Below are 27,871 nucleotides of genomic sequence, written 5' to 3'. Positions count from 1 at the left end.
TGCCCCAGAATGTACCACCACAAGACTTTAAAATATGTATGTATATTTTGTCCAGAGAGTTTAACAAGTAACACTTTGTTTTACGGGTCCTTTAATTTTATTCTGAATTAGTAGACTGATTAGCAGAAAAAATACAACAAAAAAAGTAAAAGAAAAAATAAATAATCATGGCAGTTTAAGATCCCCTTATAAACCACACTCTGGAAGACATCTCTACAGGAGATGGCAATTTAGTTTTTCCTGCTCTGTGCAAGATGCCTCTTTTTTTCAGTACAGTGTTTCGAGAACACCTTTTATAGCCTGGAGGTTCCTATCTGCTACTTTTGAGTGCTTGGTCTATGTGCCCTATTAAATCTAAGCAGGTTTTGGCCTTTATTGGATCCTTCCAAATTGAGGGAGACAGTAAACATGGTCGGATTTTAATCCAAGATGCTACATTCATTAATCAAATGAACCACCAAGAAGCCTCATCTGAGTGCTTTTAATTCACATACCGTACATGCTTTTACCCTCAGTTGTCATTTGGGGTTTGCAGTCTGGATAATTAATATACTTCCCTTCATGGTTCTGTAAGTGCGCTGCATTACATAATTTGGTGAATTTATACCCAGCCACAACTGCACATGCAGACACACATGTGGAGTTCTGTACATATTTCCATGCGCCTTTTCAGGTTGCACACACACACACACACACACACACACACACACACACACACACACACACACACACACACACACACACACACACACACACACACACACACACACACACACACACACACACACACACACACACACACACACTATAATGTATCAGCAAGCTCCTCTGAGGGTGGGATCAATCTATGAGAATGGGATCAATCTCACTGACCTTTTCCTTGTGGTAACCTGTAGTGTTCAATCTCTCATTATTTTGACAGTGAAAGGGCAGCTTTTCCGGATGCGAGCTGATTGGATAGATCATTACTGTACTGTCAGTGCTCACAGTATCTACTTAGGCTAGAATCAGGTTCACTCTCTAACGGCTCTTTCAACTTCATTGCGTACTTTGTCAACTGAAATGCGAAATATCCCCAAAACAGAATTCATATTTGCTATTGTGTCAAATACACCAATTTTTCTCCAGCTGTTCCAATTTACAATTCAAACATTGTGGTCGAACCAGTGTCGAGCTGCAGTGTTTATGGTCATTTTCTGGTTAAATGGCATAATATCCTCTGCAGAGATGTACAACGGTGAAATAAACAGTTGCCCCAGAGACTTTAAAATATGTAAGTATATTTTGTCCAGAGAGTTTAACAAGTAACACTTTGTTTTACGGGTCCTTTCATTTTATTCTGAATTCCTGGAAATTGGTATTCAATGGCACATTTTTAGGTCCTTTTACAGAGTGGTACAATTTGGTACAAATTATAAGAAAAAACTGAAAAAAGTGTTCAGTTGGTTACCCACTCAGTAGATATGTCAATATGCAGAAATTCTTAACAATTCTTTAACAGACAGAAAATATTTTGTGTGTTCAACTACATATTAGCATATTAGGTGTTTTTCTCTCTATACTAAGAGCATTGCCTGTATACTACCAAATCACACTTAAGCCTTTCAAATAAATGTTCTGAGAATTAACAGTTACACAGCAGTTACCGTTAGGAAATTACTGAAATAACCTTATATGCTAATATATTGTTTAACACACAAAACAACACACTGAAAACTCAATGTTGGCTGTTAAAAGCCTTTTTTTCAATTAACTTAATTGAACCCAAATATGAGGAATGGGTACTCACCAACAAAACCAACTTAACAGTTTGAAAGAAATCTTTTTATTCTTATTCGTATTTGCACCAAATTGCACCACAGTATTTATAAAATGTTTTAAAGATTAGTAATGTCCATGAAATTACTGTAAAATTAATAGAACTGTAAAATAACATGACACAATTAAGAAAAATGTGCAAAAAATAAAAAACATAAATGAAGGAAACATCCTCACCAATATAACAAAATCTCTAATGTATTTTATGAGCTTAACATCATTTTTCTGTATTTGGTTGTGTTTGCAACATTTTTCATTATGCTGCATATGTGTAAGGCCAATATTCAATTATTCACTTTCACAGTCACAGAAAAGATAAACAGTAGCCATGACTAATTGAGGACATTAGAGAGGGCTGTAGCCAAAGCAAAGGTTGTAACTTGTTGTATGGTACAGTGAGTTCAGCTGACTTCAGCTTTTCTTCTTACCACTCAGCTCTGCTAAAGGGTCAAATCAAATGTGAAATGTTACAATTGATGTATTGAGATTTTGATTAGATGCAATAAATCGATTGGTTACAGGTTAAGTGACATTTAGAGACATGATGCTGAACGTCACCTCTGTTGACTGATGGCATGCTGCAGTTGATAAGAACAGATACTAAAGGCTCCAAATGTAATTGATAGATTACAATTTGTGGACTTGTCAGCTGCATCTGGGTTACAGTTCAGAGCCAAGGTTAAGTACACTCTCCACTGAGCAGACAAGTTAGCCTCCTGCTATTTAATGAGGTTACCAATTCACTAACAAGATGATCTCACCAACAAGCTGAACCTGCTGCCCGCTATACAACTTTGCCACACACACACAGACACAGACACAGACACAGACACACACACACACACACACACACACACACACACACACACACACACACACACACACACACACACACACACACACACACACTAGACCCACACACACACCACAGTTCATAAGTGTTAAAACATCTTGAACGACACAGAAAGATTTAGAGAAACTATTAACTTGTTTTCTTTTTTTTCATTACTTGTCACATTGTAGTTTCAGCTGTAGTCTAATGTCTACATATTGAGCTGCTGAAGTGCTGTTCTTCAGTGGGCAGTTTAAAAAGTAGAAGGAGATTGCCTCAGTGAATTGGTTGTTCTGTTTTCTGGGTGCATTAAAGGCCTGTGTCAGAAGCACAGAGGCTCAGTCTTTTATACTGACTTGATTTTCTCTACACAGTGTGTGTAAAGGTGGGAGAAACACTGCCCACATCGTGCACTGCTGTACAAGCTAAAGCACTCTACATGAATAATTTGCTACTCCAGCTCCGGTTTGGCCTTGCTCCTCTCTCCCTTTCACCCACGCAGTGATGTTATGCTGATTCAGGAGCAAAGAGGGGAGTTTGGCAGTGCCAACATGGCAGGAGGAAGCAGTTTTGTGTAAAGAAAAATGTTCATTAGTATCTCATTTAGGTATTTAATTAGATTCTGCTTTTATGAACAAGCCAAAGAAACTAGTAAAAGCAGCTTGGATTAGGTTTTGAGGAAGTTGGAAGTGAGGCAAGATTTCATTGGCTTTATATTTTTAGAAGGTCTGATTATGTGATCATATACATACATGTGTACGTACAGTAGCTCTTCATCGTCTATATTGCATCATAGCTTCAGTAGTTTTCTTTCCCAGTGTGTACTAGCTGTCCACAAATACATACACTTGTCTCTGACTTTCTTTTTTTTTTTGGGTACATGTGAAAGAAGCGGCACAGATGGCTAGTTCTGAGAGTGCTGCACCTGTTTATATATAGCTTCTCAGTAGAGCACTTGAGAGAGATGAAAACAAAGCAAGTCTGTCTGTTTGGCATGCCAATGACTCCATCCACGCTTCGTGGTCTCAGCTGACAGAACAGATTCCTGTAGGATTTGGGCATATTAAGAAAGGTTTTATCTTGAAAGCAAAAATAGCATCGAGAAAAAGAGCATGTTATATAGATTTAAAATGTAGCCACCATATCTGTCTTCACTATGTTGTATTTGTTCTAGGCAGTTCATTGTACTTGGGAATGTCACTTTGTCAGACTACTGTAAGTACAGTACAGTTTGACTGTCCTTGAAAGGTTTTTCAACCTGGCCAAGTGTTTTCCAGGCTCTTATTTTTTCTCCTTTGATGCTGAAAAATGTTGTAGTTGCCCACACTAAGGTTGCTGCAGCCTTATCCTTGCTGAACTGTATATTTCCACAGCATTGTTGGATTCAAATATTCAAATTACATCATTTCTAAATGAGAGAGTTGCATAATTTATAACTCATGTTGCATAAGGGCTGTAAATGAGTTATTATGATGTTCCATGTATGCTATGTTCCAACCATCAGGGCCACTGCTGTTATTCTATTGATCACAAGCTACATGTAGCTTACATTCATTCTGACTAGTCTCTGCACATTGGAATTTTTGTAAAAAAGTAGCTTTTACAGACGTTAATTGGAAGCTATAATGAAACAGCCTCAGAGACCAAAACAAAACCAACAACAAAAAACAGAAAAATGGCCAGGGTGTGTGAGACTTTCTCTGCTGGAAGTGTAAGTCGACAATATGTCAGAACAGTGTATCCATCACCTTGTTTTGAAGTAGGCTACTCGTGCCCTCTAATGGGCAAATATGATTAAAGGTGCCTTGTGGAGTTAACTAGTAAACAAACAAACCTATGTTTACAATCAGCGTCGCTTACCAAAATGCATTGTGTAAATCCTGTGTAAATCCTTGAGGCTTCATAAAATGAAATTGAATCCTGCACTGTTAACATCCAAGTTTGCTTGCTACCAGTCTTATTCCTAAAATATTGCTTCATAGTGCTACATAGTACTACTAATAAGAAACTCCACAGGGTACCTTTACTGCAGCTTAATATGCACAATCAACTCTCTCACTTTCTTTTGAAGTCTGTCCGGTGATTCTCCAAAGATGAACAGCCCGATCTCAATGCAGACATCTCAACTCTGATGGCTAAATAATAATGTGTGAGCCTGTTTGGCTTATCAACAAAGAATATGTGCCATCTTCAGTCACACATGAGTAGCCCTTTTTGTATGATGGATAAGCATCCTATAATTTCACCATTCATTTTAACAATAACACCACAACATATAGTTTATATTCTACTTTTGGTAATCATCATTCATCCACCACCACCACCACCATCTTCCTCTTTTTCCATCCTCCTCCTCCTATTCCTCCTCCTCTTCTTTTTTCATTCCTTTCCTAGTAGGTTGAAGCTGTAGCTTTGTCTCATACCACCCACTTACTTACTTATTTATAGATTATTTTGCCTTCATAAATCAGTTTTACAAGACAAACAGTACAAGTGGCCTTTGATTGTCTGTCATCCACTGCGGCCAATGAGGTAGAACCCGGAGGACACACTAGGATAAGAACAAATGATCAATCTCTAACTCACACAGGACTTGATCAATTTCTCCACACACATTTTAGTATAACCTGTAAAAGAAGACAGACTGTATCCTACCCGTAAACCTTATCACTGGAGACTTGTCTGTCAAATGCTGGTCTCTGGGGTCTCTAGATTAAGATCCCTATCGCGCTGTTAGGATGCTCCTTGCTGACTAAATTATTGTCTCTCTGTGACAATCTCTCTTTGTCTTGCTTGTAATGTAGGCTTTTCTCATTTAATCATATTGTTCCGTCAGATAACTCTTCTTTATAATATCCTCTATGTCAGACATTTGACAGAACTGACAGAATTCCAATAACTGAGTACTGATCTTATTTGATAGTTGAAATGCAAGGTAAATGTAATACCATTTGAACAAATAAATCATTTATTTGCAACCTTCTCTGGCATCCTGACTGTTAGGGTTGCACTAAAGATGTTCTGTGATATAGGCGTTAAACATCTGCATTGTTTTATTTATTAGCTGATCCTGAGAATGTGTGTGAATTCCTTCTTCTGTATTAATGCCTTTGAGGTATGACGCCAATAAAAGACATGATTGATTGGGTTGATGGTAATTGGCTATAGAGGTTCTTATGAGGTTATTTGTTTTGTTGTGACACAATAACGCTGCCTCTTCAGGCCTGAGACACAGATGATTATCATGGAAATAGAGGGCTGGGTTACAAACATGGTGCCGTCACCTCTCTTTTCAACTTTCATACCCTGTAATATAACCATTTCTTTCCATTGAGCAGTTTCATCGATCAGCTGCATTGACCTGAAATTGAATCTGTTCATGTTAATATCCTGTGTTTAATGGGTTTTTATCTAGATGTTTAGCAATGTCAGAATCTATAACCACCTCCACAGATAGAGTGCAGTGCTGATAATTGTGAAGGACGAACCCTACTCAAGCAGATAGAGGGGTATGCTGAGGGCTCTGTAGAAGGTCTAATGACCGTTGCATCCCTCCAATCTAATAACAGATGTGTTAATTTGTATTCACACGGCACACTTCCTCTGTGTACCCTGTTTGAGAGTGCTTAATGTTGTCAAATGATTAAGTCTTCTCGAACAGATGAAAGGCCTTGTTTGGACAGGCTTTCAAATATTCAGTTTTTGCTGTACTTAGTCCTTGGTCGTCCATGATCGTTTATAAGGCAACAACTTTTTAATTGTGAGTGAGTAGAATTTAGTGGCATCTATCAGAAAGGGCCTGGCAAAAATAGATTGTAATATTCATTCAGTAAGTCTTTAGTCTTTAGTCGTTTTAATTAGTGTATAATCACCTAAAAATAGGGAGTTGTGTTTTTGTTACCTTAGAAAAAGCCTTTTATATCTACATAAGGGGGTGGTCCTCTTCCACAGAGCTTGCTATGTTGCATCGCCATGTTTCAGTAGCCCAGAATGGAAGCACCAAACACTGGTTCTAGAGTTAAGTTATTAAGACTAACGGACATATTTATATCTGTTCAGTCATGATAAATAGTAATAAAATAATGTGTTGACACAATGCAGACATTTTTTTGTGTATTTAGACACTGCCGCCCATTTAAAGGGTTTCCGTTTTGGTTAACTGATTGCTGGCACCAGGTGGAATCAACATGACTCTATGAAAACTTAGTTAACCAACTCTTAGTTTGAATGTTACGTTTTTGCATGAATAATGGAGTTTTGTATGAGAAACCATGTGCTTTTGACTTGTATGTCAACATTTCTAATTGCTGTTGTCATTGTGTTTTTTTGTTTCAGAAGAAAGAATGGCTGTGCTTGAACTGCCAGACACAGAGGGCTCTGTCAGGAAGCTTGGGAGATATTCCAGGTCCTGTCACACAACCATTGGGATCCCCCCGGGCACCTGCCACAGCCAATCAACAACCACCTCAGCAGGAAGGGCCAAATCAACTTACAGGGCCTAGGCCCACAGGTCCTGAACAACAACAGAAACCACCGGGTCCCCAAGTAAGTGGCCCTATCTCTCCTGTGAAACAGGCTGGGCCTGCCCCTCAAACAAAGGGGCTAAGCAAAGCTTCCCCTCAAACCAAGGGTTCTGTCCAAACTCTTCCTCAACCCAAGGGTTCAACTCAGCCACCTTCTCAAACTAAGGGTCCAACACAATCCTCAGCTCAGAGTAAGGGACCTAGTCAAATTAAAGGTCCAAATCAATCACATGCTCAAAGTAAGGGCCCGCCTCAGGCCACTAACCAAATAAAAGGCCCAAGCCAGGCCAAAGGGCAGACTCAGACAAAGGCTCAGCCCTCTACTCAGACTAAGGGTCCTTCTCATGTTTCTGGTGCAAAACCTTCATCCACCCCTGGTAAAGCAGCACCCAGTTCTGCCAAGGGGTCTCACGCCCCTTCAAAAACAGCACCCACTCAGTCTAAACCCACAGGTAACAACCAGACACGCAAACAGCCGCAGACCCAGGACAAGACTAAGGTCACCTCTAAATCTCTAAAAGAAGACGTCAAAGCCTCACCAAAGAAGGCAGTGTCAGAGACTGTCACTTCACCAAGAGACATGAAGATAGCTGAAGATGCACAGAAGTCAAGACACCATGAAGTGAGCTACCTGCAACTTCTTCGCCTTCACCCGTTACTCTTGATTCACCATTTTGATTTTTTATTTATTTTTTTACTTTGTTCGAACAATTGTAACCATTACTCAGAATCATCATCAACAACATCATTTCCAATACTGTCAGCATCGGCATTATCATCATCATCATTAGTTAATAATAATTTAGATAATTTATTCCACATCCCTGTTTTCGCCATTATCAGAAATCTGTTTTTTTCCTACTTTTTCTTCCTCATCTTAATCATAGTTTTCGTAGTTCACACATTTGTTTTCTATTTTTACAGTTGCTCTTATCTAGGATTGCGTTCTTCTTGTTTCTTCCTAATAATCAGTCTTCATCATTCCATAACTTCTTCACTTGTTTATTGATAATTATTTATTCATACTTTCCTTTTCTTCATCATCATAATGTCCTTGTCATCACAATCTTCATTCTTATCATCATCATCATTGTCCTTATTATCATCATCCTTATCATCATCATCATTGTCTCAGCGGCCATTCTTCATCTTCACCCTGTTTCTTCATTTCTCTGCCTTGTTTTATATACTTTTATTTTATTTGTATCAAACACAAGCTTTTTGTTTAGTGTGACACTTCGTGATGACAGTTCAAGCATTCTAAGCATGTTCGTTATTCTTCAGCGGTTCGAAGAATGCAATGTAGAATGCGTCAAAGATGGCGATCAAGCATGTAACCAAATGGCATTTGTCTGTAGATGTTTGTATGTTCAACTGTCTATTTTATTCACTCTGTGTGTCAGTGTATTTATCATCTGTGTGTACATAACATTGAAAGGCAAACTCAACCCATATCAGTAGAATATGGTCAATAGCTTTCATAAACTACCAAATAAAATGGTATTCACAAACAAAACAAAAACTGATCAGGATTTATTTTATCTGATTATTCTGTTGTACCTTGACTATATACATATATATATATATATATGTAATTAAAAATGTACAAATATTGCTCAGTGGTAACTGTGCACAAAGTCAAATTTGCTTGATTTCTAAAACCAAAACACAATACATAGTAAATATTTGGGTTGATTTTACATTTAAGTGTTAATATATCTGGCTGTTTGAAAAAGGAGTTGGTTCTTTTCAATGCAATTATTCTCTAATATCTTCTTAGTATTAGAGACTATTTCATCTGTATTAGGTCCAGTGCATTAATTTTACTCCCTATTATCTAAAAATGCTCTTAAAAATGTCACTGCTGATGAGTTTGATGAAATAGTGGGATACAAGCTGTGCACTAGGGCTTGTAATAGACCTTGTCATGAGTTAATTAAGGAAAACTTTTGATGATTTTTTTTTTTTTGGTCTGACATCTCTCTTCCTTTTTCTCTCTTTCTTTAGGATTACAACAAATCAAGTACACAGAGTTTAAGCGACACTGGTTACTCTTCAGATGGGATCTCCAGCTCTCAAGGGGAAATTACAGGCCAGATCAGAGAAGAAGGAATAAAGCTCAATGAAAGAGGCGCTTCCATCCCCTCAGAAATCACCAAGCTAGAGAGCTCCATGAAGCCTCTACTGGAGTCAAAGACTGCTTCAGACCAGAAGCACAGACCACATTCACTGTCTGTTGGACAGGAACGGGATTATAATCCCGATGATGATGCAGCAAGGGATGAATCAGAGGATGACCTCAGCTGTAAGCTTCGCCATGATTATGTGGAAGATAGCAGTGAAAGTGGTCTCTCACCATTGCCAGTAAGACAAAAGAAGACACATAAAGATTTAACTGACGAGGAGTTCATGAGGAGGCAAATTATGGAAATGAGTGCTGATGAAGAAGAGGTGGAAGAATATGGAAATCAGAAAACTAAGAGCGCACATAAAACCAGTGGGGTTTTAAGCAAAGAGAGACGACGACTGTCTCACCACTCTAATAGTTTTGAGGATGACACCAAAGTATCAGAAGGTGTTTATAAGGCAAATGAGGAAGAGGATGTTGTAATGGCTGGAGGCCTTCGGCGCTTTAAGACCATTGAGCTGAATAACACAAACAGTTATAACCGAGAAATGGAGCTCAGTACTGAGCATGACCTAAGGGAACCAGAGCTAGAGATGGAGAGTCTGACTGGTTCTCCAGAAGAGCGGTCCAAGGGGGAATATTCATCCACTCTACCTGCCACCACTCCCAGCTACACCTCTGGAACATCCCCTACATCTGTGTCATCCATGGAGGATGACAGCGACAGCAGTCCTAGTCGAAGGGCAAGATTAGAGGAAGCAAAGCAACAGAGAAAGGCTAGACATCGCTCCCATGGGCCACTGCTGCCCACAATTGAGGATTCATCAGAGGAGGATGAGCTCAGAGAGGAGGAAGAATTACTTAGAGAACAGGAACAGATGAGAGATCTAGAGCAACAGAGGATCCGAAGTACTGCTCGAAGAACAAAGAGGGATAAAGAAGAGCTACGGGCACAGAGACGGAGGGAAAGATCCAAAACTCCCCCTAGTAATCTCTCTCCAATTGAGGATGCATCGCCAACAGAGGAGCTGAGACAGGCTGCTGAGATGGAGGAGCTTCACAGATCTTCATGTTCTGAATACTCACCATCTATGGACTCTGAAGCAGAGGGCTTTGAAATGATTGGTGGAAAGCTCTACAAATCAGGAAATGAATATAACCTTCCAACCTTCACATCACTCTACTCCCCTACAGAAAAGACAGCAGCAATGTCACCATCTGATAAAACACTAAAAAGCGCAGAGGAGGTCTATGAGGAGATGATGAAGAAAGCCCAACTCATTCAGAGGCAAGGACAAACAGTTAATCAGCAGAAAGGTACCTCTCAACTTGACAGTAAACATCATCTTGAAGCAGGAACTGTCTTAACCCCTGGCTCAAGCCCTACCCAGGTTACTGCACCTGTTTCCTTCTCCGCACCTGGGAGTGACCCAAGAATTCATGGAATTCATGCAGCACAACATCTATCAAAAGAAACACAAAATAGGATGATGACACAGAGTGCCAAAATTGAAGGTGTTGTTGGAGTTGCCACAACCAAAGCCCAAGTCAGTCAGACTGCCACAACTCGAAATGCAGGCAATACAGTGCCTGTCAGCAACAGAACGGGCTCCCAGAGGCCAACACAGGCATCACCTGACCCTGGAGCATCCTCCTTAACCTCCAAAGTCTTCTCCCTTTTCAAAGGCCCTAGCCCCCCAGTCTCCCCCACCACTTCTCCTGCACAAAGCCCAACTCATATGCCGTCTGTGCGACCCACAAGTGGTAGTGGCAGGCAGTTGCCATCCTTGCCTGGTGGTCCAACATCAGCTGCAGCTTCCCATGGAGCTCAGGTATCTCAAAGGGCAATTTCACCACGTCTTGCACGGCAGCAGTCCTCTTCAGATTCACCAGTGATGGTGATAACTCTAGGCTCTGAAACAACTAGTCCGGCCAAGCCACTTACTGTAAATTCTTCCACTTCCCCTTTGTCATCACCAACACAGGTCAGCTGTAAAACCCTGTACAGCTCCCAGCCCCCTTCGACAAGTTTGCCAACTTCACCACAAATGCATCAATCACAACAGTCTCCTAAACACCCTTCACAGATGATTCAAAATGCTGAAAAAGTAAATGTTGGTATTAGTACAATGACCACAACTGCACACAGTCGTGGATCAATTTCTATGGAAAATATATCTCTATGTAAAATCTCAAATATTCCAGGCACTTCAATGGTTGTGGGCCAGGGCCAAACACATCCAGGCACTAATGTGGTGGATCTGAGAGCCCCAATGAGGCCTGCCCCTATTATAATGACAGACCAAGGAATGGACCTAACATCCCTGGCCACTGATACGAGAAGATTTTCTTTAGGATCAGAGCAGCCATCTGGTAGGCACACAGCAGTGCAACCCCTTATCATGAATCTGAATGCACAAGAGCAACCACACATATCTGTATCAACACCAACAACAGTTAGTGTCACAGTAGCAGGATCTATGTACATGTCCCAACCCAAGCAACCAGTTGTGTATGGTGATCCTTTGCAAAACCGTGTGGATCTGGGGCAGGGTGTTGGATCAGCTGTGTGTTTAACCCAGACTAAGCCACCAATTACAGACCCCTCTATTCCCAAAATTGATGCCTGCCTGGAGAACCTGGGTCTACAACAGCAACAACTACAGCTACAGCAGCAGAAGCTCCTGCAGCAGCAACAGCTTCTTGAGCAGCAGCTCCAGCAGCACCAACAGCAGTCCTCTTTTGCTCGTTACAATTTAGCTAATCAGGTCCAGCCATTGCTGATGAAAAAGGATCTTGTAGTGAGCCACACAAGCAGTGCCCAGCCTGTAGTGACTGCTAGTGCCATTCCTAGAGTTTCCCCCCTAGCTCCACAGTCAGTACCCGGGGCTCCTGCTTCTAGTGAAATCTATGGTGGAGTTGCCTTAGAGCTACAAAACAAGCCCACAGTAATGAACTTGTCCACAGGTAAGCCCCATGTTATGATGGTGCAACTTGATGAGAGCAACGCATCCCAAGCAGGCACAGTGACTCAGTTGGTGAAGCAAGAGGAACCTCCTCCCCCTCCTCAGGTCTTGGATCTCACTGGACAGATCAAACCAGAAAACCAAGTTGCTTGTTGTGATGTTGTTTACAAATTGCCCTTTGCTGGTTCATGTTCAGGGTCATTCACTCAGAAGCCTACAACGGTATCCTCAGATAAAACCCCCACCTCTGAAACCTCTCAAGCAGCCCATTCTCCCCATCCACCTACCTACAATGTCAGCCAACAACAACAGCAGCAGCAGCAGCAGCAGCAGCCTCAAGCAACACAGGGTGTCACAGAGGAACAGAAATCATATCAACCACCTCTAGTCCCCTCAGGAAGAATACAGCCCTCTATGTCTGACACTAATCTGCCTTCCAAGAATGAAGCCAGTCAGTATCAGAGTAATGTCCAGGGAGGTCTGGCAGTAGATCTTAGCAGCATGAATCAGGCTTATGATACTGGATACCTGGGCATGGGAGCACAGTATGGATCTTACACAGACTTGCGTCACCAAGGAGATATTGCAGGCCCTTCATTACCCCTACGCCGATATGGCTCCATGTCAAATATCAATGCTGACTATGGCTTAACAGGATCACAGGACTCCAATCTGGCTCAGTACAGTGCAACCACTGCCAGGGAGATCAGTCGAATGTGTGCAGCTCTTAACTCAGCGGACCAGTTTGGGAGCCGGTATGGAAATAACCCTGAACTGGTGCCTTATGCTGGAAGGGGCGGGCCTTTAGGTAGGCTAAACCTCCAGCAAAGCTTAGCATCAATAAGAGCAAACCTACTTTATGGACCAGATGGAAGACCAACGGCAAATGGCCAGACCCTAACAAACCTAATAAATGCTAGACAAGCAAGTATACGCGCCTTGTACCCTGCTGCTATGAGAGGAGGTGATGGCATGATATATTCTACCATTAACACTCCCATAGCCTCTACCTTGCCAATTACCACCCAGCCTTCCTCTGTCCTGCGTCCCATGCCTAGAGGCATTTACAGGCCATACCCTACAGGTGTAACTGCTGTACCACTGGCTAGCCTCACCAGGTTGCCTCAAGTGGCTCCCAGAATGCCTCTGTCCACACAGGGTCCATATTCCTACCCTTCTCCAAACCAGTATCCTACTTCAGCCACACCCTCAGGCAGTGTGCCTGCTGCAAGTAGCTCACACCAGGAAACCCCTGTGTACCTTGGAAAGCCTTTAACAACAGTTTCTGCACATACAGCTACAACTACTCCACCAACCCAATCTGCAGCACACACAGGAGCACAACATGCATCAGTACCTGGTATGCAAACTACAGGAGATCAACAGACAGACCGAACTCAACTAACCTCGCAGAGTGTTCTGTCCATCTCTCAAGCTCAAGGACAACCTCAAACTGTCCAGCCAGTGCAAGCCCAAATGCAGCCACAGCAGTTACCTACTCAAACTGAGCCTTTATCTTTGACTCAAACCCAACCTCAAGTTCAACCCATCAGTCAACCTCAACCATTAGTTTTGCAACAGGGCCAACCACAAGCAGCACCCAACGTTACTGCCCTAGCACAAAGTTCCAAACTTTCTCCTCCTATGGATGCACAGAAAGGTAAGGAAGATGAGAGACTTAGTCAGCAACAAGAACACGTGCTGCAGCTAGAACGAGAACGGGTTGAACTGGAGAAATTACGACAACTGCGCCTACATGAGGAACTTGAAAGAGATCGTATGGAACTTCAGCGACACAGAGAAAAAGAACAACTACTTGTTCAGCGTGAGATTCAAGAACTGCAGACAATCAAACAGCAAGTCCTTCATCAACAGCAAGCAGAACGGGAGACACAGCTCATTATGCAAAGAGAACAACTGGCCCAGCAGAGAATGCAGCTTGAACAAATTCAGTCTCTGCAACATCAGCTTCAGCAGCAGTTGGAGGAGCAGAAAAGGCAGAAGACAGCGGCAGTGGAGGCAGCAGCTGCTGCTGCAGTGGCAGAGGCAGCTGCAGCATCGGCAGCAGCAGCAGCAACATCTGCCCAGGGTACTTTACAAGGGGTAGTTGTTGGAGGAGGACCCCCTCAAGGCTTTATTATCTGTGACCAGAGTGGTAGAGTTATTCAACAAGATGGACAGAGTGTTCAGTTTTGGCAGGATGGCCAAGTGGTCCAAGCCGTGGTGGCTGCTCGACCTATTCATAGTTCTGCCTCTGAAATGTCGTTGAGAAGTAGTGACAAACAGGCTGATTCCAAGGTTATGAAAAAGCAGAATTCTATGCCTCGCCTGAGAGATGGCTCAGAGGATGACTCTGTGAAGAGGATTACAGACAGTTGTGTGCAAACAGACGATGAAGATGGAGAGGACAGATTCATGAACAGACGCAGGAGAACGAGGCGTATTGCAGACTGTAGCGTGCAGACTGATGAGGAGGACCAAGCAGAATGGGACCAGCAGCCAGTAAGGCGCAGGCGATCACGTGTGTCAAAGCACTCTGAATCCAGTGGAGAGACTAAATCAGAAGGGTCATCTAAAGTTGTTTCTGCAAGTATAGCTATTCAGACCACAAATGATTCATCATGCCAAACAGAGTCTGACCAACTAGGCAGGGTTTCACCTGCGATCCATATTACAATGGCAGAGACCTCAAAGGTTGACCTGTTACATTACATAGCAGCCCCTGAAAGGACCCACAAAGGGGAGAGTCTGGCCTGCCAGACAGAACCAGAGTCTCAGTCTCAGGGTGTCGTTGCCCCTCAGCTGAGTGTCCCTACAACTATCAGTCCATATTCCACAAGTCTGCATATAGTAGGTGCAAACACATCTGATCCAACCTCTCCTAGACTCCAAGGAGTTGCTAAGTTTGAGAGGAGGAAACCAGACCCCCTGGAAATTGGCTATCAGCAGCAACAAAATGAGTCTCAATCTCGCCAGCCACCCAAATCTCCTCAGGTTTTATACTCCCCAGTATCACCATTGTCTCCTCATCGCATGTTGGAGACAACATTTGCCTCCCAGGAGAAGCTCAACAAGGCCCATGTTACACCCCAGCAGAAGGCCTTCACTGCTGAATCACCCCAACGCCACCAGACCCTACCAAGACCAATAAAAAGTGTGCAGCGCTCCATGTCCGATCCCAAGCCTCTCAGCCCCACATCCGAGGACCCTGCCAAGAACAGATTCTCCCCATATCATCAGCAAGCTTTGTCCAACAGTCAGGTACAATATCACCAATTTTTCTTGAAACATAATTTACAAGATAAAATAAATACAATGATTATAATAGTTACAAAAACATTAGGGAAATGTATTGAGAAGAAATGTTTGTTTTGTTTTGTGATATGCAATATGTGTTTAGAAATGCAGCAAACCTACAAAGCCTACAGTATATATAAAGCCCTTTGATCAAATACAACACACGTTTTTACTGCCGATATACAATTTGTACTGTCAATTTTCATATTCAACAGTATTTATTTCTATTGGATATTATGCTGTGTTTTTTGTAGGAACACAATTAAATTCAGCATTTATTCGTAATGCAGTTGGATTAGAAATCACACTGACATGACATGGCATATGCAGGATGTCATAAAATTGGTCCCATTTTTTGCTTTCTGTTTCATTATAAGCACTGCCATTGCCAAACCCTATAAAAATAAATAAGATCATCCCAAATTCATAAGAACCAATTGCCATTTAGAGATAAAATTAGATACAAATTTTAATTAAGTTAATATTTGTCTTGTTCAGTCTCCAAAATAATGAAATGCTTTTCTACACTATTAAAGTTAGTTGTCTGAAAAAAGCTAAATAAATGTGTACTGTATATGCAGGATATGTTTTGTGTGGTCATAGATGATCACACAGGATCTGGCATCGGAGGATGTGACAGAATGTTCCCATGAGAGCAGCTGGCCATGCCAGAAAAGCTTTTGCCGTCATCCTTTTCTGCTATATCTCCTCCCTTATCTTTCCCCTTTCTACACTTTCAGTCTGTTTATTTTTCTCTCTCTCTCTTTCATGTTTTCTATATATGGCAAACCCTTAAGAGTTGCCAGGGGGACACACAATGAGAATAAATTCTGGTGATCCTTTGCTGCCTTCCTGATTGTTAGCAGCTGGTCAAAGTAAATTAACATTGCTTTGCACTTAGGCCAAAATTAGTCTGAGAAGCAAACATAGAAATACGAATTCAGGCATTTTGTGCATTTGTACCTCTAATCTTAAGTGTTAGTGCTTCATACACGGTTCTCTTGTGGATGCTTAAAAAGTCACCATGGATGTACCCAACACCACAAATTTGTAAGTAATTGACTAGCATGGACATATTTTTAATTTATGTTTTTTTTGTAATGTATGACTGTTCTTACCTGCATCCGCATGCTATACTCATTTTGAGCAGTGTGTAAAAGGGACAAATACTGTGAATATTTGATCAAAGGAGTAAAGGAAAAATTAAGTTTTGACATTTGTCTGAATATACATTTGAACATACATTTGAAAACTCAAAATGTCTTCATTATTTTATGATGTCCTTTCCTGGCAATATGGAAAATGTTTTACCATTACAATGTTTTGATTACATTTACTAAGTTAATTAAACACATGTTCAATATTTTCTTTAATTTAAAATTATTCAATATTCATGTAGGATGCAGACATGATTTTTTAAAGCAAATTATAGTAGATGTGAATAGAAAAAGCAGAAATGCTGTTTGGTCAAACACACTTATTAACACTTTTAGAGACATAGTTAACTAATATTTAATTTATTGCAGTTACACTGATATTCATTTTACTTCCTTAGAATAACAACTAATATGGTGAAATTGTACTCCTAAATGCAACCATTTCTCAGTATTGTTATGTAATAGAGGTGCTTCGTGTTGACTACCCTGACTGCCACTACTAATCATTTTACTTTGATAGTTAATCAGGTATAAAATGAAAAATGGCATAGGTCAAATAAAATATGACAATATATAAGGTTTTATAGCTCTTCACTATGGTTTTAGGAATGAAGAAATGTGTAGACCTTCTATGAGTACCAAGTGTCAAGTAACGAGTGTAATTTACATAAACACGTTCTGTTTATATCTCAGTGTTTGATGATATGTCTCTGCCTCTCCTAGCAGATGGCCTCCCTGCAGCAGCAGCAGAACTCTCTGATGAGGAAAGTAAAGAGGACTCTCCCCAGCCCCCCTCCAGAGGAGACTCCACTCCCCATTGTTACTCCAGCACAAATGTACAGCTCTCCTGGCATACCCCAGAGGGTCCTACCCAGACCTGCACAGGGAGTCACCAAGGCTGGCCTGCTGAGTGAACTGAAAGCTGTGGAACAAGAGTCATCTAAGCTCCGCAAGCAGCAAGCCGAACTGGAGGAGGAAGAGAAAGAGATTGACGCCAAGTTGCGTTACTTGGAATTAGGTATCACCCAACGTAAGGAGACCATGGTGAAGGAGAGGGAGAGGAGAGAGCTGGCTTACCTGCGATGTATGGGTGACGCTAGAGACTACATGTCAGACAGTGAGCTCAATAACCTCAGGTTGGCAGCTGCCACAGCAACCTTTGATGCTAATGGTCTGCTGACAAGGCCCAGCACTGCACCACTGAGTCAGTTTACTAATGACCTCAATGCAACCTCCCAGTACCCTTCAACTTCATCCTACATGTCCTATCCATACCCTCAAAGTCAACCATCAACGCAGCAGCCTGGCTCTGCTTACCAACAGATAGGTTTCCAACCTCCTCAGTACCCTTCATCCTCTGCACCTCAGCCAGGAACATTCCAGCCCCATCCTCCACCAGGCCCTGGCTACCAGAACCAGGGAACCTATTCCTCCCGTATGTATACCCAGTCCTCCTACCAGACAGATCTTGGCATGCAGCAACATGTTCACCAGAGCTTCCAAGCACCCGGGCAGCCTATGCCAGGCCAGAGCCTCCCTTACCCCACCCACAGCTCCTACCAACCCGGCCTGTCCTACCAGCCCCAGGCAGATATCCTTACAGTCCACCAAAGACCACGGCAAACCTCTTTGGCTGACCTTGAGCAGAAACTCCCCACCAACTATGAGGTAATCAGCAATCCAGCAGTGTCAGTAGCCACATCAGTTCCAGATACTAACTTTGGCCCAGTTTATAGCAATGCTTATGGACAATATCGCCCCCCTGAGCCTGGCTTGACTCACTCTGTAGACAGCCCCACATCTGCTTATGCCACAGATGGACTCTACACCTCTAACTTGGAGCAGAATATTCCTCGGAACTATGTCATGATAGATGACATCAGTGAGCTGACAAAAGACAATACTAGCCAATCCACTGATGCTCTAGGTCATCCTGTGGGAGGGCGGTATCGTAGTGAGAATGGTCCTGCACGTGGCAGTGCCTATGGTAGGCCTGAAGATGAGCCTGTGGATGCTTATGGCAGACCTACAGGCACAACAGGTTACCAGAGCACAGTGGACAGTCGCACCAGCACCACAGTGAGCGGAGGGTCTTCTTATTACTATGATGATTATAAACACACATCAAGGAGCAGCTCCAGTAGCCACAAACATCTTGCCCCTGCTGTAGTCTCCTCTAAACGTAGTAAGCACCGGAAGCAGGGAATGGAGCAGAAGATTTCTAAATTCTCCCCTATTGAAGAAGCACGGGACGTGGAGTCGGACCTTGCCTCTTACACCATGACAACATCAACAGGGGGTAGTTGTACAGTTGTGTCCAGGTCCAAGAAGCTTCAGGATGATGTCACATATGGTATGAAGAAGAATGCATATGACCAACAGAAATATTACGGCACAAGTCGTGAGGGTCTTGAGGAGGAGGATCGCATGTACAGTTCTGGTAGGTCCAGGTCTACTGGATATGGTATGGACAAGATTTCCTCCAGAGATGGTACAGGCCACAGGAGTAAATCCTATGAAAGGGATGCCATGGAACGGTCTCAGAGAAGCAGTCGCAGTGGAAGGCCACCCATGCGTAGCCAGAATTCAGAGGAGGAGAGCCCACTCAGTCCTGTTGGAAAGCCTGTAGGCATGGGAAGAGGCTCTGGAGTGTCAGATGCTCATGATGTGAGGAACCAGTATGGCTCCAGCCATTCTCTGCCAGATGTGCAGGACCACCACAAGAAGGATCTTCCCAGGAGTCATGTCTATAAACCAGATGACCCTTACCTTGTAGACGACATGCATTGTGCTGTTTCTGACAGTGAAGGTAACTGGTGCTGAATAATTTGTGCTGTCAGACATTCGTAGGTCCCACCTTAAAATGCACTGGAAATAGGCTGCATGCCAGGTGTGGAATGTGGAGAAGAGCGGCATTATTTTATTTGTCTTTTTTTTTTTTATGGACTGTTCCCTATGTTTAATGAAGCCAAATATGCCTGTTTTATATTTAGTTATGCACGCATTTTTTAAGTGTGAAGTGATGTCTTCTGTGATTTCTTTCCCTCGTTGGATTTCTAAAACTGTGCATGGCTGTGGGAAGTGGAGCATGTTTTCCCAATTATTTTGCATTGCTTCCATCTGCATGCTACTCTTCTGTGCACATTAAAAAATGACTGATAATGTTTGTTTTGGTTTAAAAAGCCTATCATTTGGGCCAAGAGGAGACTGACTGGTTTGAGAAGCCACGGGAGGCCCGTTCTGAACGCTCAAGACATCATGGAAGTGGAAGTCACTCATCTACAGGTAGGCGTAGTAAACACACCTACCATGACTATGACGAACCTCCAGAGGAATATGGTCCCCAGGATGAGTACAACCAACAGCGCCACTCCTCCTCCACATCATCACGGGACCATCGTCATCATGGCAACAGCTCTGGGAGACACAGCTCTTCCCGCCACTCTTCAGAGGATCCCAGGTCCCGTACTTCCAGGACACACCCCAAAGACCCATCTGGCCGTACTGATGGCAGGGGAGCCTCGTCTACACAGAGGAGGAGTGGTCCAGACTCCCGTCCTGCACAAGGAAGCCCTAGGAATTCAGGAGACTTCTCTCGTGAATCAGCGTCTGGTCATCACCATGGCAGTGGGGGAAGGACCCAAAGACCACAAGGAGATCGCTCAACCCAAAGGAGGCAAGACCCTTCTGCTGCAGGACCTAAACCACAGCAACAGCAGCCTCCTCAGGGCCATGCTGGTCAGCAGCGGTCGGGTGGTCAGAGCCAGTCTGGGAGACATCCAGGCTCTGAACCACTTGATGGCTCTCCGCAGGCCCAGCAGCAGCAGCAGCAGCAGCAACAGCAGCAGCAACAGCAGCAGCAGAGTGCACAGCAGCAGCAGCAGCAGCAGCAGCAACCACTGCAGCACAGTCAGACCCCTCAGAGCAGCCAGCCCACAATAACCACTGCAGGAGTTGGACCTGCACAACAGCAGCCCAAACCTGGCCAAGCTCCACCACAGAGTCGCCAGCCAGGAGTGGGGTCTGCAGCAGGGCAGCCAGCAGCCACAGTGGTTAGTAGACTGCACATTTTACCTACATTAAATAAACCTACTTGATGTTCTTAGGAATGTGTTGGACACCCTGTGTAATGCGGTAATTTCTACTGCTAACTCTATATTTGTCTCTGCGTGATTAATAACAGGCTAAAATGGATGCTACACCTGCAGCCGCTGCTACAGGAATGAAACCTACAATGGGTGTCCCAACAGTACCTCAGTCTACCAAAACAGCTACACCTCCTGTAACAGGCATTGGTAAGTCTTAGTTCTGCCATTAATATAAACACGACTGCAAGCATATGTCAACATATGTGATGATTCTGTTGCTTGTTGTTTGCAGGCTCCAAAGCCGCCCCTGTTGGGATCGGCAGTAAACCTGGAGGTATAGGCAGTGCTGCAGCAGGACAAGCACCTGCTGAAGGGGAAAATGTTCTCACCAAAATTCTGCAAGGAGGGGCAGCAGAGCAGGCAGGAAAACTGGGAGATGGTAATGTCATTAATACATACTGTAAACAGACTTGCAGCTTATTTTTGGGTGTAGCTACTGTTGTAACCATTTTTAAAAAAATCTTTTGTTTTAAAAGTAAAATGCAGCAAAAATTATGTTACTTGAATTCCTTGAATGGACATTTCACTGTTTGACTTAGGTTGTTTTCTCATATTTGCCTACTTCTCTTTGTCATTCTCACAGCTTTGTCTGGCCTTGGGAAGAAGTTCACTTCATTTTGGTGAACTGAAGAGAGGAGGGTAAGTGAACCCCTGACTTTTTTTTTTTTTTACAGGCATTAGCAACTCAGTGTTTTTCTTACTTTAAACTCAGATGCATGGATTAATTTTAGGATGGGAGGCATCAGGTGGCAACCCAAATTATACACTGCTTTCTTATTGTAATTTACTATATGGATGTTTGGAAATTGAAATGTATGTACTTATTGCATCACTTTTATTTTTAATCAACTGTGCTTTTTATTTCAGGTTATGCAGAGTTGAAATGAGATAGATTGGTGGCTTTGTACTGGAAAAACCTATGAAAACGCATTAAACATATTTCACCATCTCAAAGTAAATAAAGGAAGAGAGATCCTGAGTGCATCAGTGAGTATCTCATTAACTCTTCAATTAATATTGTCTTTGTGATAAATACTGGGCTTGCTCCACCAAGCAAGTGAGAACCATGTCATTGTAGAAAACTATTTTAAAATGTATTAATGTGTAATGCACTTTGTTTTATTCATGTAAAACAAACACAGTAATGCACTAACTTGTTAAACTGTTGATACTTTCAGTTCTACCCTGTTAGTTTTAGTTTTATTTAGTACATGAAGATTCAGAGCTGTGGAAACATAGAATGCCGTCACACTTTGATTAATGGATTTTGTGTTTTATCAGCTGGATATTTACATACAGTAGATTAGCATAGTCTAGGTCTGTATAATGAGAGGACTCAAGTGAAGTGATGACTCATTAAATGCTATGATTGTATATTCGGACTGATCCGCTGTACCTTTCCCTTACCCCAAATTACTGAACAGAGCTGGAATCAAAGGATGCCTTGTCAGCACTAAATTCCCCAGACATGGGCCCGCGATTGAAGTGAATTATATAGGGGTGATCGCTTTGTCAGCACGGTGTTACAAGACTTGAGCAGAGGACTGAGGGGACTTGGAAGTAAGTGGATGCCTTGACGTGACTACAGTTTGGGAATGATGATTGTAGAGACGACTGATCCCTCATTGAACCAAAGGTAAGTAAGTAAAATACACGTAGACATATTTCTTTATGTGTATGTTGATATACAGTATGTTTGCATGGCTGCATTACTGTCAGGCTAAATTTAGTTGTGTTGTTGCTTTCATTTGGCTTTGTTTTTGTTTGCTTCAGTGTTTTATTTCATTACTTCACCGCTGTGTCAAAGTCATAGTCTGCTTGAACTTTCTCCTAAAGAGGTGAGAGGCCAAAGCCAAAAATAAGAGAGGTGGGCACTAGTACGGTTTACCTTCTGACTCCACACACTTCCAATAATCTGGGCCAAGCACACAGGGCTATAATTAGCCTGAGAAGGCTAACTGTGGCTTGGGTTTAATGTCACACACGCAAAGACACACAGGGACAAGAGCATATGCAGGCGTACAGATTCATGACTCATGGTAAGCATCATTCATTCCATGGTAGACTGGACTAATGAACTAATTCTGTTCAATGGAGCAGAGCTACAGAAGAGCAAATAAAGCTGATTTCAATACACTTTATTTAGCTCCTAAATATGTTATGCTGTGACTGGGATAAAAATGTTGCAGGTTTAATAGGTGGTCTAGCTGTCGTGCTTCCTGTGTTGACAGTTAGGTTAATAACGGTTGATTTGACTATGACTTTTGTGTCTGTGGCCAGTCTGCGGATTCATCGGGGGAATGTGGAGATAAACCCAACTCAGTGCATCTTTGAGCAGCAGGCCAGCCTGCTCATCCCGGTGGATTACTGCCGATACCAGTAGAGCAGGGCTATGATTGGCTGGAGTATCCTGTGAAGTAAGGGCGAGTAGGCTGGCAGAGCTGTGACATAAACTTGGCAGAAGGGTTGGGTCTATGTCAATGTGCTGTAGAATGGCAAAACATTTGAAATATTCAAAAGTCCCAATCTTTTCATGATAAAATCTTTTGATTAAATAAAAATATTCTTTTATTCACATTGGTGTTTTATTTATATAACATTTTATATTGGAACACTTTGTTTCGTGTGTGCATCTGGTCTGGTGAATTTGATATTGTGCATTAACAATTAATTTATTACTGCTAACATTTACATTTTTACTGTCTTCACTTCAGGAGGACAACAACAGTCAGTAATGAGGATGCAGCAAAGCGGAGGAGAGAGGGGGGAGGGGCTCGAGTCCTGCTTCCCCTCCTCTTCTACAAAAAGCCTCCTGAGATCTGTGTGACAGTAAAAGGCCCACTAGCAGAGGCAAATGGATATCATGGGGGAAATTCAGCGTGTTTTGCCATGCGTGTCACGCCTTTCAAACAGCTTCTTAAAGGAAGCCTCAGAGCGCCCTCTACAGGCTCTCTGATGAAACGCCACTCATGTCTGAGGATTGCACATCTGGCAAAAAATATTTGATTCTATATTGATGTCTTTAGATTCTTGTCATGTAAAACACAGTGAAAAAGAAAGAAGACAGATTTTCATAGGTTTTCCTTGTACCAAAGAGACCAACCTTAGTGACACCACATACTTGGCGTAGCCCAGGTGTAACACGGAAATGACGACCAACCTGATGACTCCACTACAATCCTTGAATGCTTGGTTTCTCTGATCTCTACAGTACATTCCAGTATAGGGAATTTGACCCTGTCTTTGAAGGTGTTTTTATTTCTCCTCTTTTTTTTCTCGATGTCTACAGAATGCATTGTGTAAATGTGGACATGAGAATGCACGCACAAATATCTGAAAAACTGAAAAAAGAAGCCCATATCAATACTTTTTCACCACCTTTCAGATGCCACTAGTCATTAGCTGTAGGTTTATAGGGAAGGAAATTACTACCAGTGTGCCCACACGTGTGAGATTCACACAGATGAGAGGACCAAATGAAAGAGTGGCCACGGCTCTTTATCAGCCATTGCAAAGCCATCATTATAGTTGGTCCCAGAGCCCTCTGGGACTCTATCTTTTTATTGATTTATCTCATCTTTTTAGTTTCTTTTCATTTTTGCCTGATACTCACTGAATGGAAGAGCCTTATTCAGTACATGTTTTTACTTGTATACCTCATATGTTTTGAAACGTCCATATCATGCATTTCTTTTTACACAAATGTATACTATTGTATGTACATAAAACAAATCAGAGATCTAATAGTGTAAATGTGTCATTTGTGTATTTATGGAATCACTTTCCAGTGAATTTCTTTTTTTCTTGTTGTTCTGTGTTTTTCTTTGGTAAAACTTTATATTTTTCACTTTTTATTTTGTTTCAATCTCTGTTTTATTGCATCAAATAATTTGCTTGTTGATTTTTAAAGCAATAGCATGCAGAAAATCGTATATAGCACAATGGTATAAATGTTGTTTAAATTAGTGATGGGAAATATCAAACACTTCTGTCGATAAATACCCGTAATACAATTTGTCAGAGGGTTTACAACTTCAGTACCGTGTCCAGATGTGCATGTTATGCGCAGATGCATAAGAGCATGCAGACTGGTACAAATACACTCACAGACACACTCTCTCTGTCTCATGCAAACACATGCACACACACACTACACTTTACATGTTACACACTTTTGCATCCCAGTTACACTTCAGAGCCAAGGTTAATTGTGTTCTCCATTCAACAGACCTGTTAACATCCAGCTGATTAATGAGGTTACCAATTCACCAACAAGATAATCTCACCAACAGTCTGGGCCCACTGCCTCTATTTGTGTTAAGACACACATAAACACACCCCCACACACACACACACACACACACACACACACACACACACACACACACACACACACACACACACACAGATAAAGGAGAGGATGAAAGCAATTATCAATTCAAATGTTCTATGCAATGACTCATTTTGAACCTGGAAGTGATTCAGCCTAAAACAGTTTATTATCATTGTTGTATTCACAAGAAAACAACAAAATTATGAACTAAAATAGTGAAAAAAGGTCATGAAAAGGTTTTTACTTAGCAACTTGTCCGTATGGATTTGAATATTGAACTAGAAATGTTTTTATTTTCGTGGCATGTTTTGACCCCTCACTCCCCACATGGGGACTTGTTGCCAAAGGGTAAACTGTGTAGACTGTCAGTTTTGAATGTCCACCATCACGTTGCTTTGAAGCATGGGTTTGCTTGGCTTTGTCTGGCTGTTTGTAGGCCCTCATTCAGTTTTTGTGCGTTTTGGCTGACCTGGGCTCCTCAGTGTTTGGCTTGCATTGACTGTCCATGCTGCTATAAACCTGTGATACAGATGGTCAGCACTTCTCATTAATATGTGTCAATGTACATATTGGGTGTCAGTATAACCTGTGGGGTGAATGGAATGCTTCTATGGGATATTTCATTGTTGATTAAACCACTCTGCAGCCAAGCCATTGGAAAAGTGCATGATTAGATCTTATATGCTTGGAAGTTGTACCTGAATGAAACACAGTGAGGCATGATTTCACCAAGGTTTGCCTAACGAACCTTGACTTTCACAGGCCAATGTGGAGAATATTGATGAGTAAAATGTTCAGCCAGTCATTCACAAATCAGGGCATGTCATTTTGAAAGCACAAGCCTGACTGGTAGCACTTGCTGCTGGATGAAACGCAGAAACATGGAGGCTGTGTAATAGTGCCTCTAACTGAACAGTGTAAGATCTGTATCAAAACAAGAGGTGGAGATGCTATCTGGTCGATATGAGGTGCATGAGACAAAACAGCCTTTGGTGCAGCTGTCCAGATTATCAGAAAAGGCAGACAGACACACATTCTTACTGTAAATACAAATACATTCTTCTGTACAGCTTTTGAGTTTTGAGTACGGCTGTCATGTGCATCCCCATGCCGTATTTGCTGCCAACTTTTGTGTATAAAAGAATATTTATTACCACAATAATGAGGACGATGATGATACTAATGATGAAGATTATTATTATTATTGCATAAAAATAGTGTATGTGGCTGACCTGTATTGACTGTTTACAACAGTGGAACAAAACTTGTGTTAAGAAACATATCCAGTCTGTGTAGAGATTCTATACATATTGTGTTTGTACAACAACAAGAAAAAAACCTCCACGGCAATTGCAGAGTAGAATGCCTTTGTCAGTCTATCTGGAGGTCTTTGATTTGATGGATATGATCTGCAAAGTGATAAGGGTTTATGGGAAGAAGCGGGGGGGAAAATGAAACAAAAAATCTGGAAAATGTCATTCACTGTTGTAAGTGCAATGGGCAAAACGTCAGTCGTGTATCCATTGTGAAACCTTGTGTTCTATTCAGTGTATTCCTGTAAACAGATAGAGTAAATTTTGGTGCATCATGTCAAGTAATGTGATTAATGAAAATATTGACCCTGCAATTTCCAAACAGAAAAGAATAAAAAGAAAATGAATATATTGTGGTTATTGTCTTCAGTCCGTGTGTGCAGAATGGGTGTGTGTGTGTCACCTGTTTCCTTGCTGTGTTGATAGAGACACTTGGTAAGTTGTGTAGTAGCTTTGCTGCAGAGAGAGAGGAGATATCAAGAATAAGACCGCAAAGGCAACTAGACTGTTCAGATAAGACCAAGCTTTATGCACTGAAGCAGTGATGACTTATCCCAGTGTGGGTGGTAGTGAGGCAGGAGCAGCGAGAGGAGAAGTGTTTGCCAAAGCATTGTGAAAGATGTGAGAGGTGTGAGTGTGTGAAAACGTGACTAAGTAAGTCTGCATGTGTGCATCATAAAAAGAGAAATTAAATAGTTTCAACTTCTAACTTATATATGTTTTCTATTCTCCATGCAGTTTAAACAATCTTACACTGATATATAAAGCATGATGAGGGTATTGATTTTAAATCTGATTGTTCCCAATTTCCTCACACCTTCTCTGTGTAATAACATAAGCATGTCTTTTCACATTTATCTGGTGCCATATTATTGTACATATAACACCAAAGAAAGTAGGAACCGTGATTGGACCTGTTAAACGAATGGAATTTGGTTCAGAAAAGAGCAAAGGTGTTGCAGAAAGAAAGAAGAGGACTAAGGTTAGTCTATTAATCTAAAAGTGCATTCCCTGTTTGAATGGGCTTCATAAGTTTCTTCAGTGATGTCTAGGACTTAGCACTCTTTTATGAAGGGAGCTTACAGTTACAGCAAACTGCAGTGCAGGTCTGGTAGTTACACAACAGTAGACTGGACCTACAGTTGGTCATCCTTCCTGTGCTGTACATGAATTTGTAGTGCTGCAGCACAGCATCAGACTACTCTACTGTAACAAAGTAGAGGTGGCTATCAGGTCACTGCAAAACCACAACCCATTCTGTAGCTCCCCATACCCACATTCAGTGGTGAGGTATCAATAGTCACGTAGATCTTGGCTGCCCTCACCTGGTTAGACACAGAACTGGAAGCAGAATGG

General features: G+C 42.0%; 1 protein-coding gene across 1 annotated transcript in view; it reads left to right on the top strand.

The window, feature by feature from the left end:
• Positions 1-21,493, top strand: part of bsnb (bassoon (presynaptic cytomatrix protein) b) — a 62,099-nt gene extending 40,606 nt beyond the window's left edge. Inside the window, exons 4-11 of the mRNA XM_062415985.1 lie at positions 6,986-7,795; positions 9,181-11,452; positions 11,507-15,528; positions 17,448-19,530; positions 19,905-20,770; positions 20,905-21,016; positions 21,102-21,248; positions 21,453-21,493. Of these exons, the coding sequence (XP_062271969.1) occupies positions 6,986-7,795; positions 9,181-11,452; positions 11,507-15,528; positions 17,448-19,530; positions 19,905-20,770; positions 20,905-21,016; positions 21,102-21,248; positions 21,453-21,493 (10,353 nt within the window). The remainder of the gene's footprint in view (positions 1-6,985; positions 7,796-9,180; positions 11,453-11,506; positions 15,529-17,447; positions 19,531-19,904; positions 20,771-20,904; positions 21,017-21,101; positions 21,249-21,452) is intronic.
• Positions 21,494-27,871: the final 6,378 nt, after the last annotated feature.

The sequence above is a fragment of the Scomber scombrus genome, chromosome 3 (assembly GCF_963691925.1).
Source record: "Scomber scombrus chromosome 3, fScoSco1.1, whole genome shotgun sequence".
Taxonomy (NCBI): domain Eukaryota; kingdom Metazoa; phylum Chordata; class Actinopteri; order Scombriformes; family Scombridae; genus Scomber; species Scomber scombrus.
This window is presented reverse-complemented; position numbering and strand designations above follow the sequence as displayed.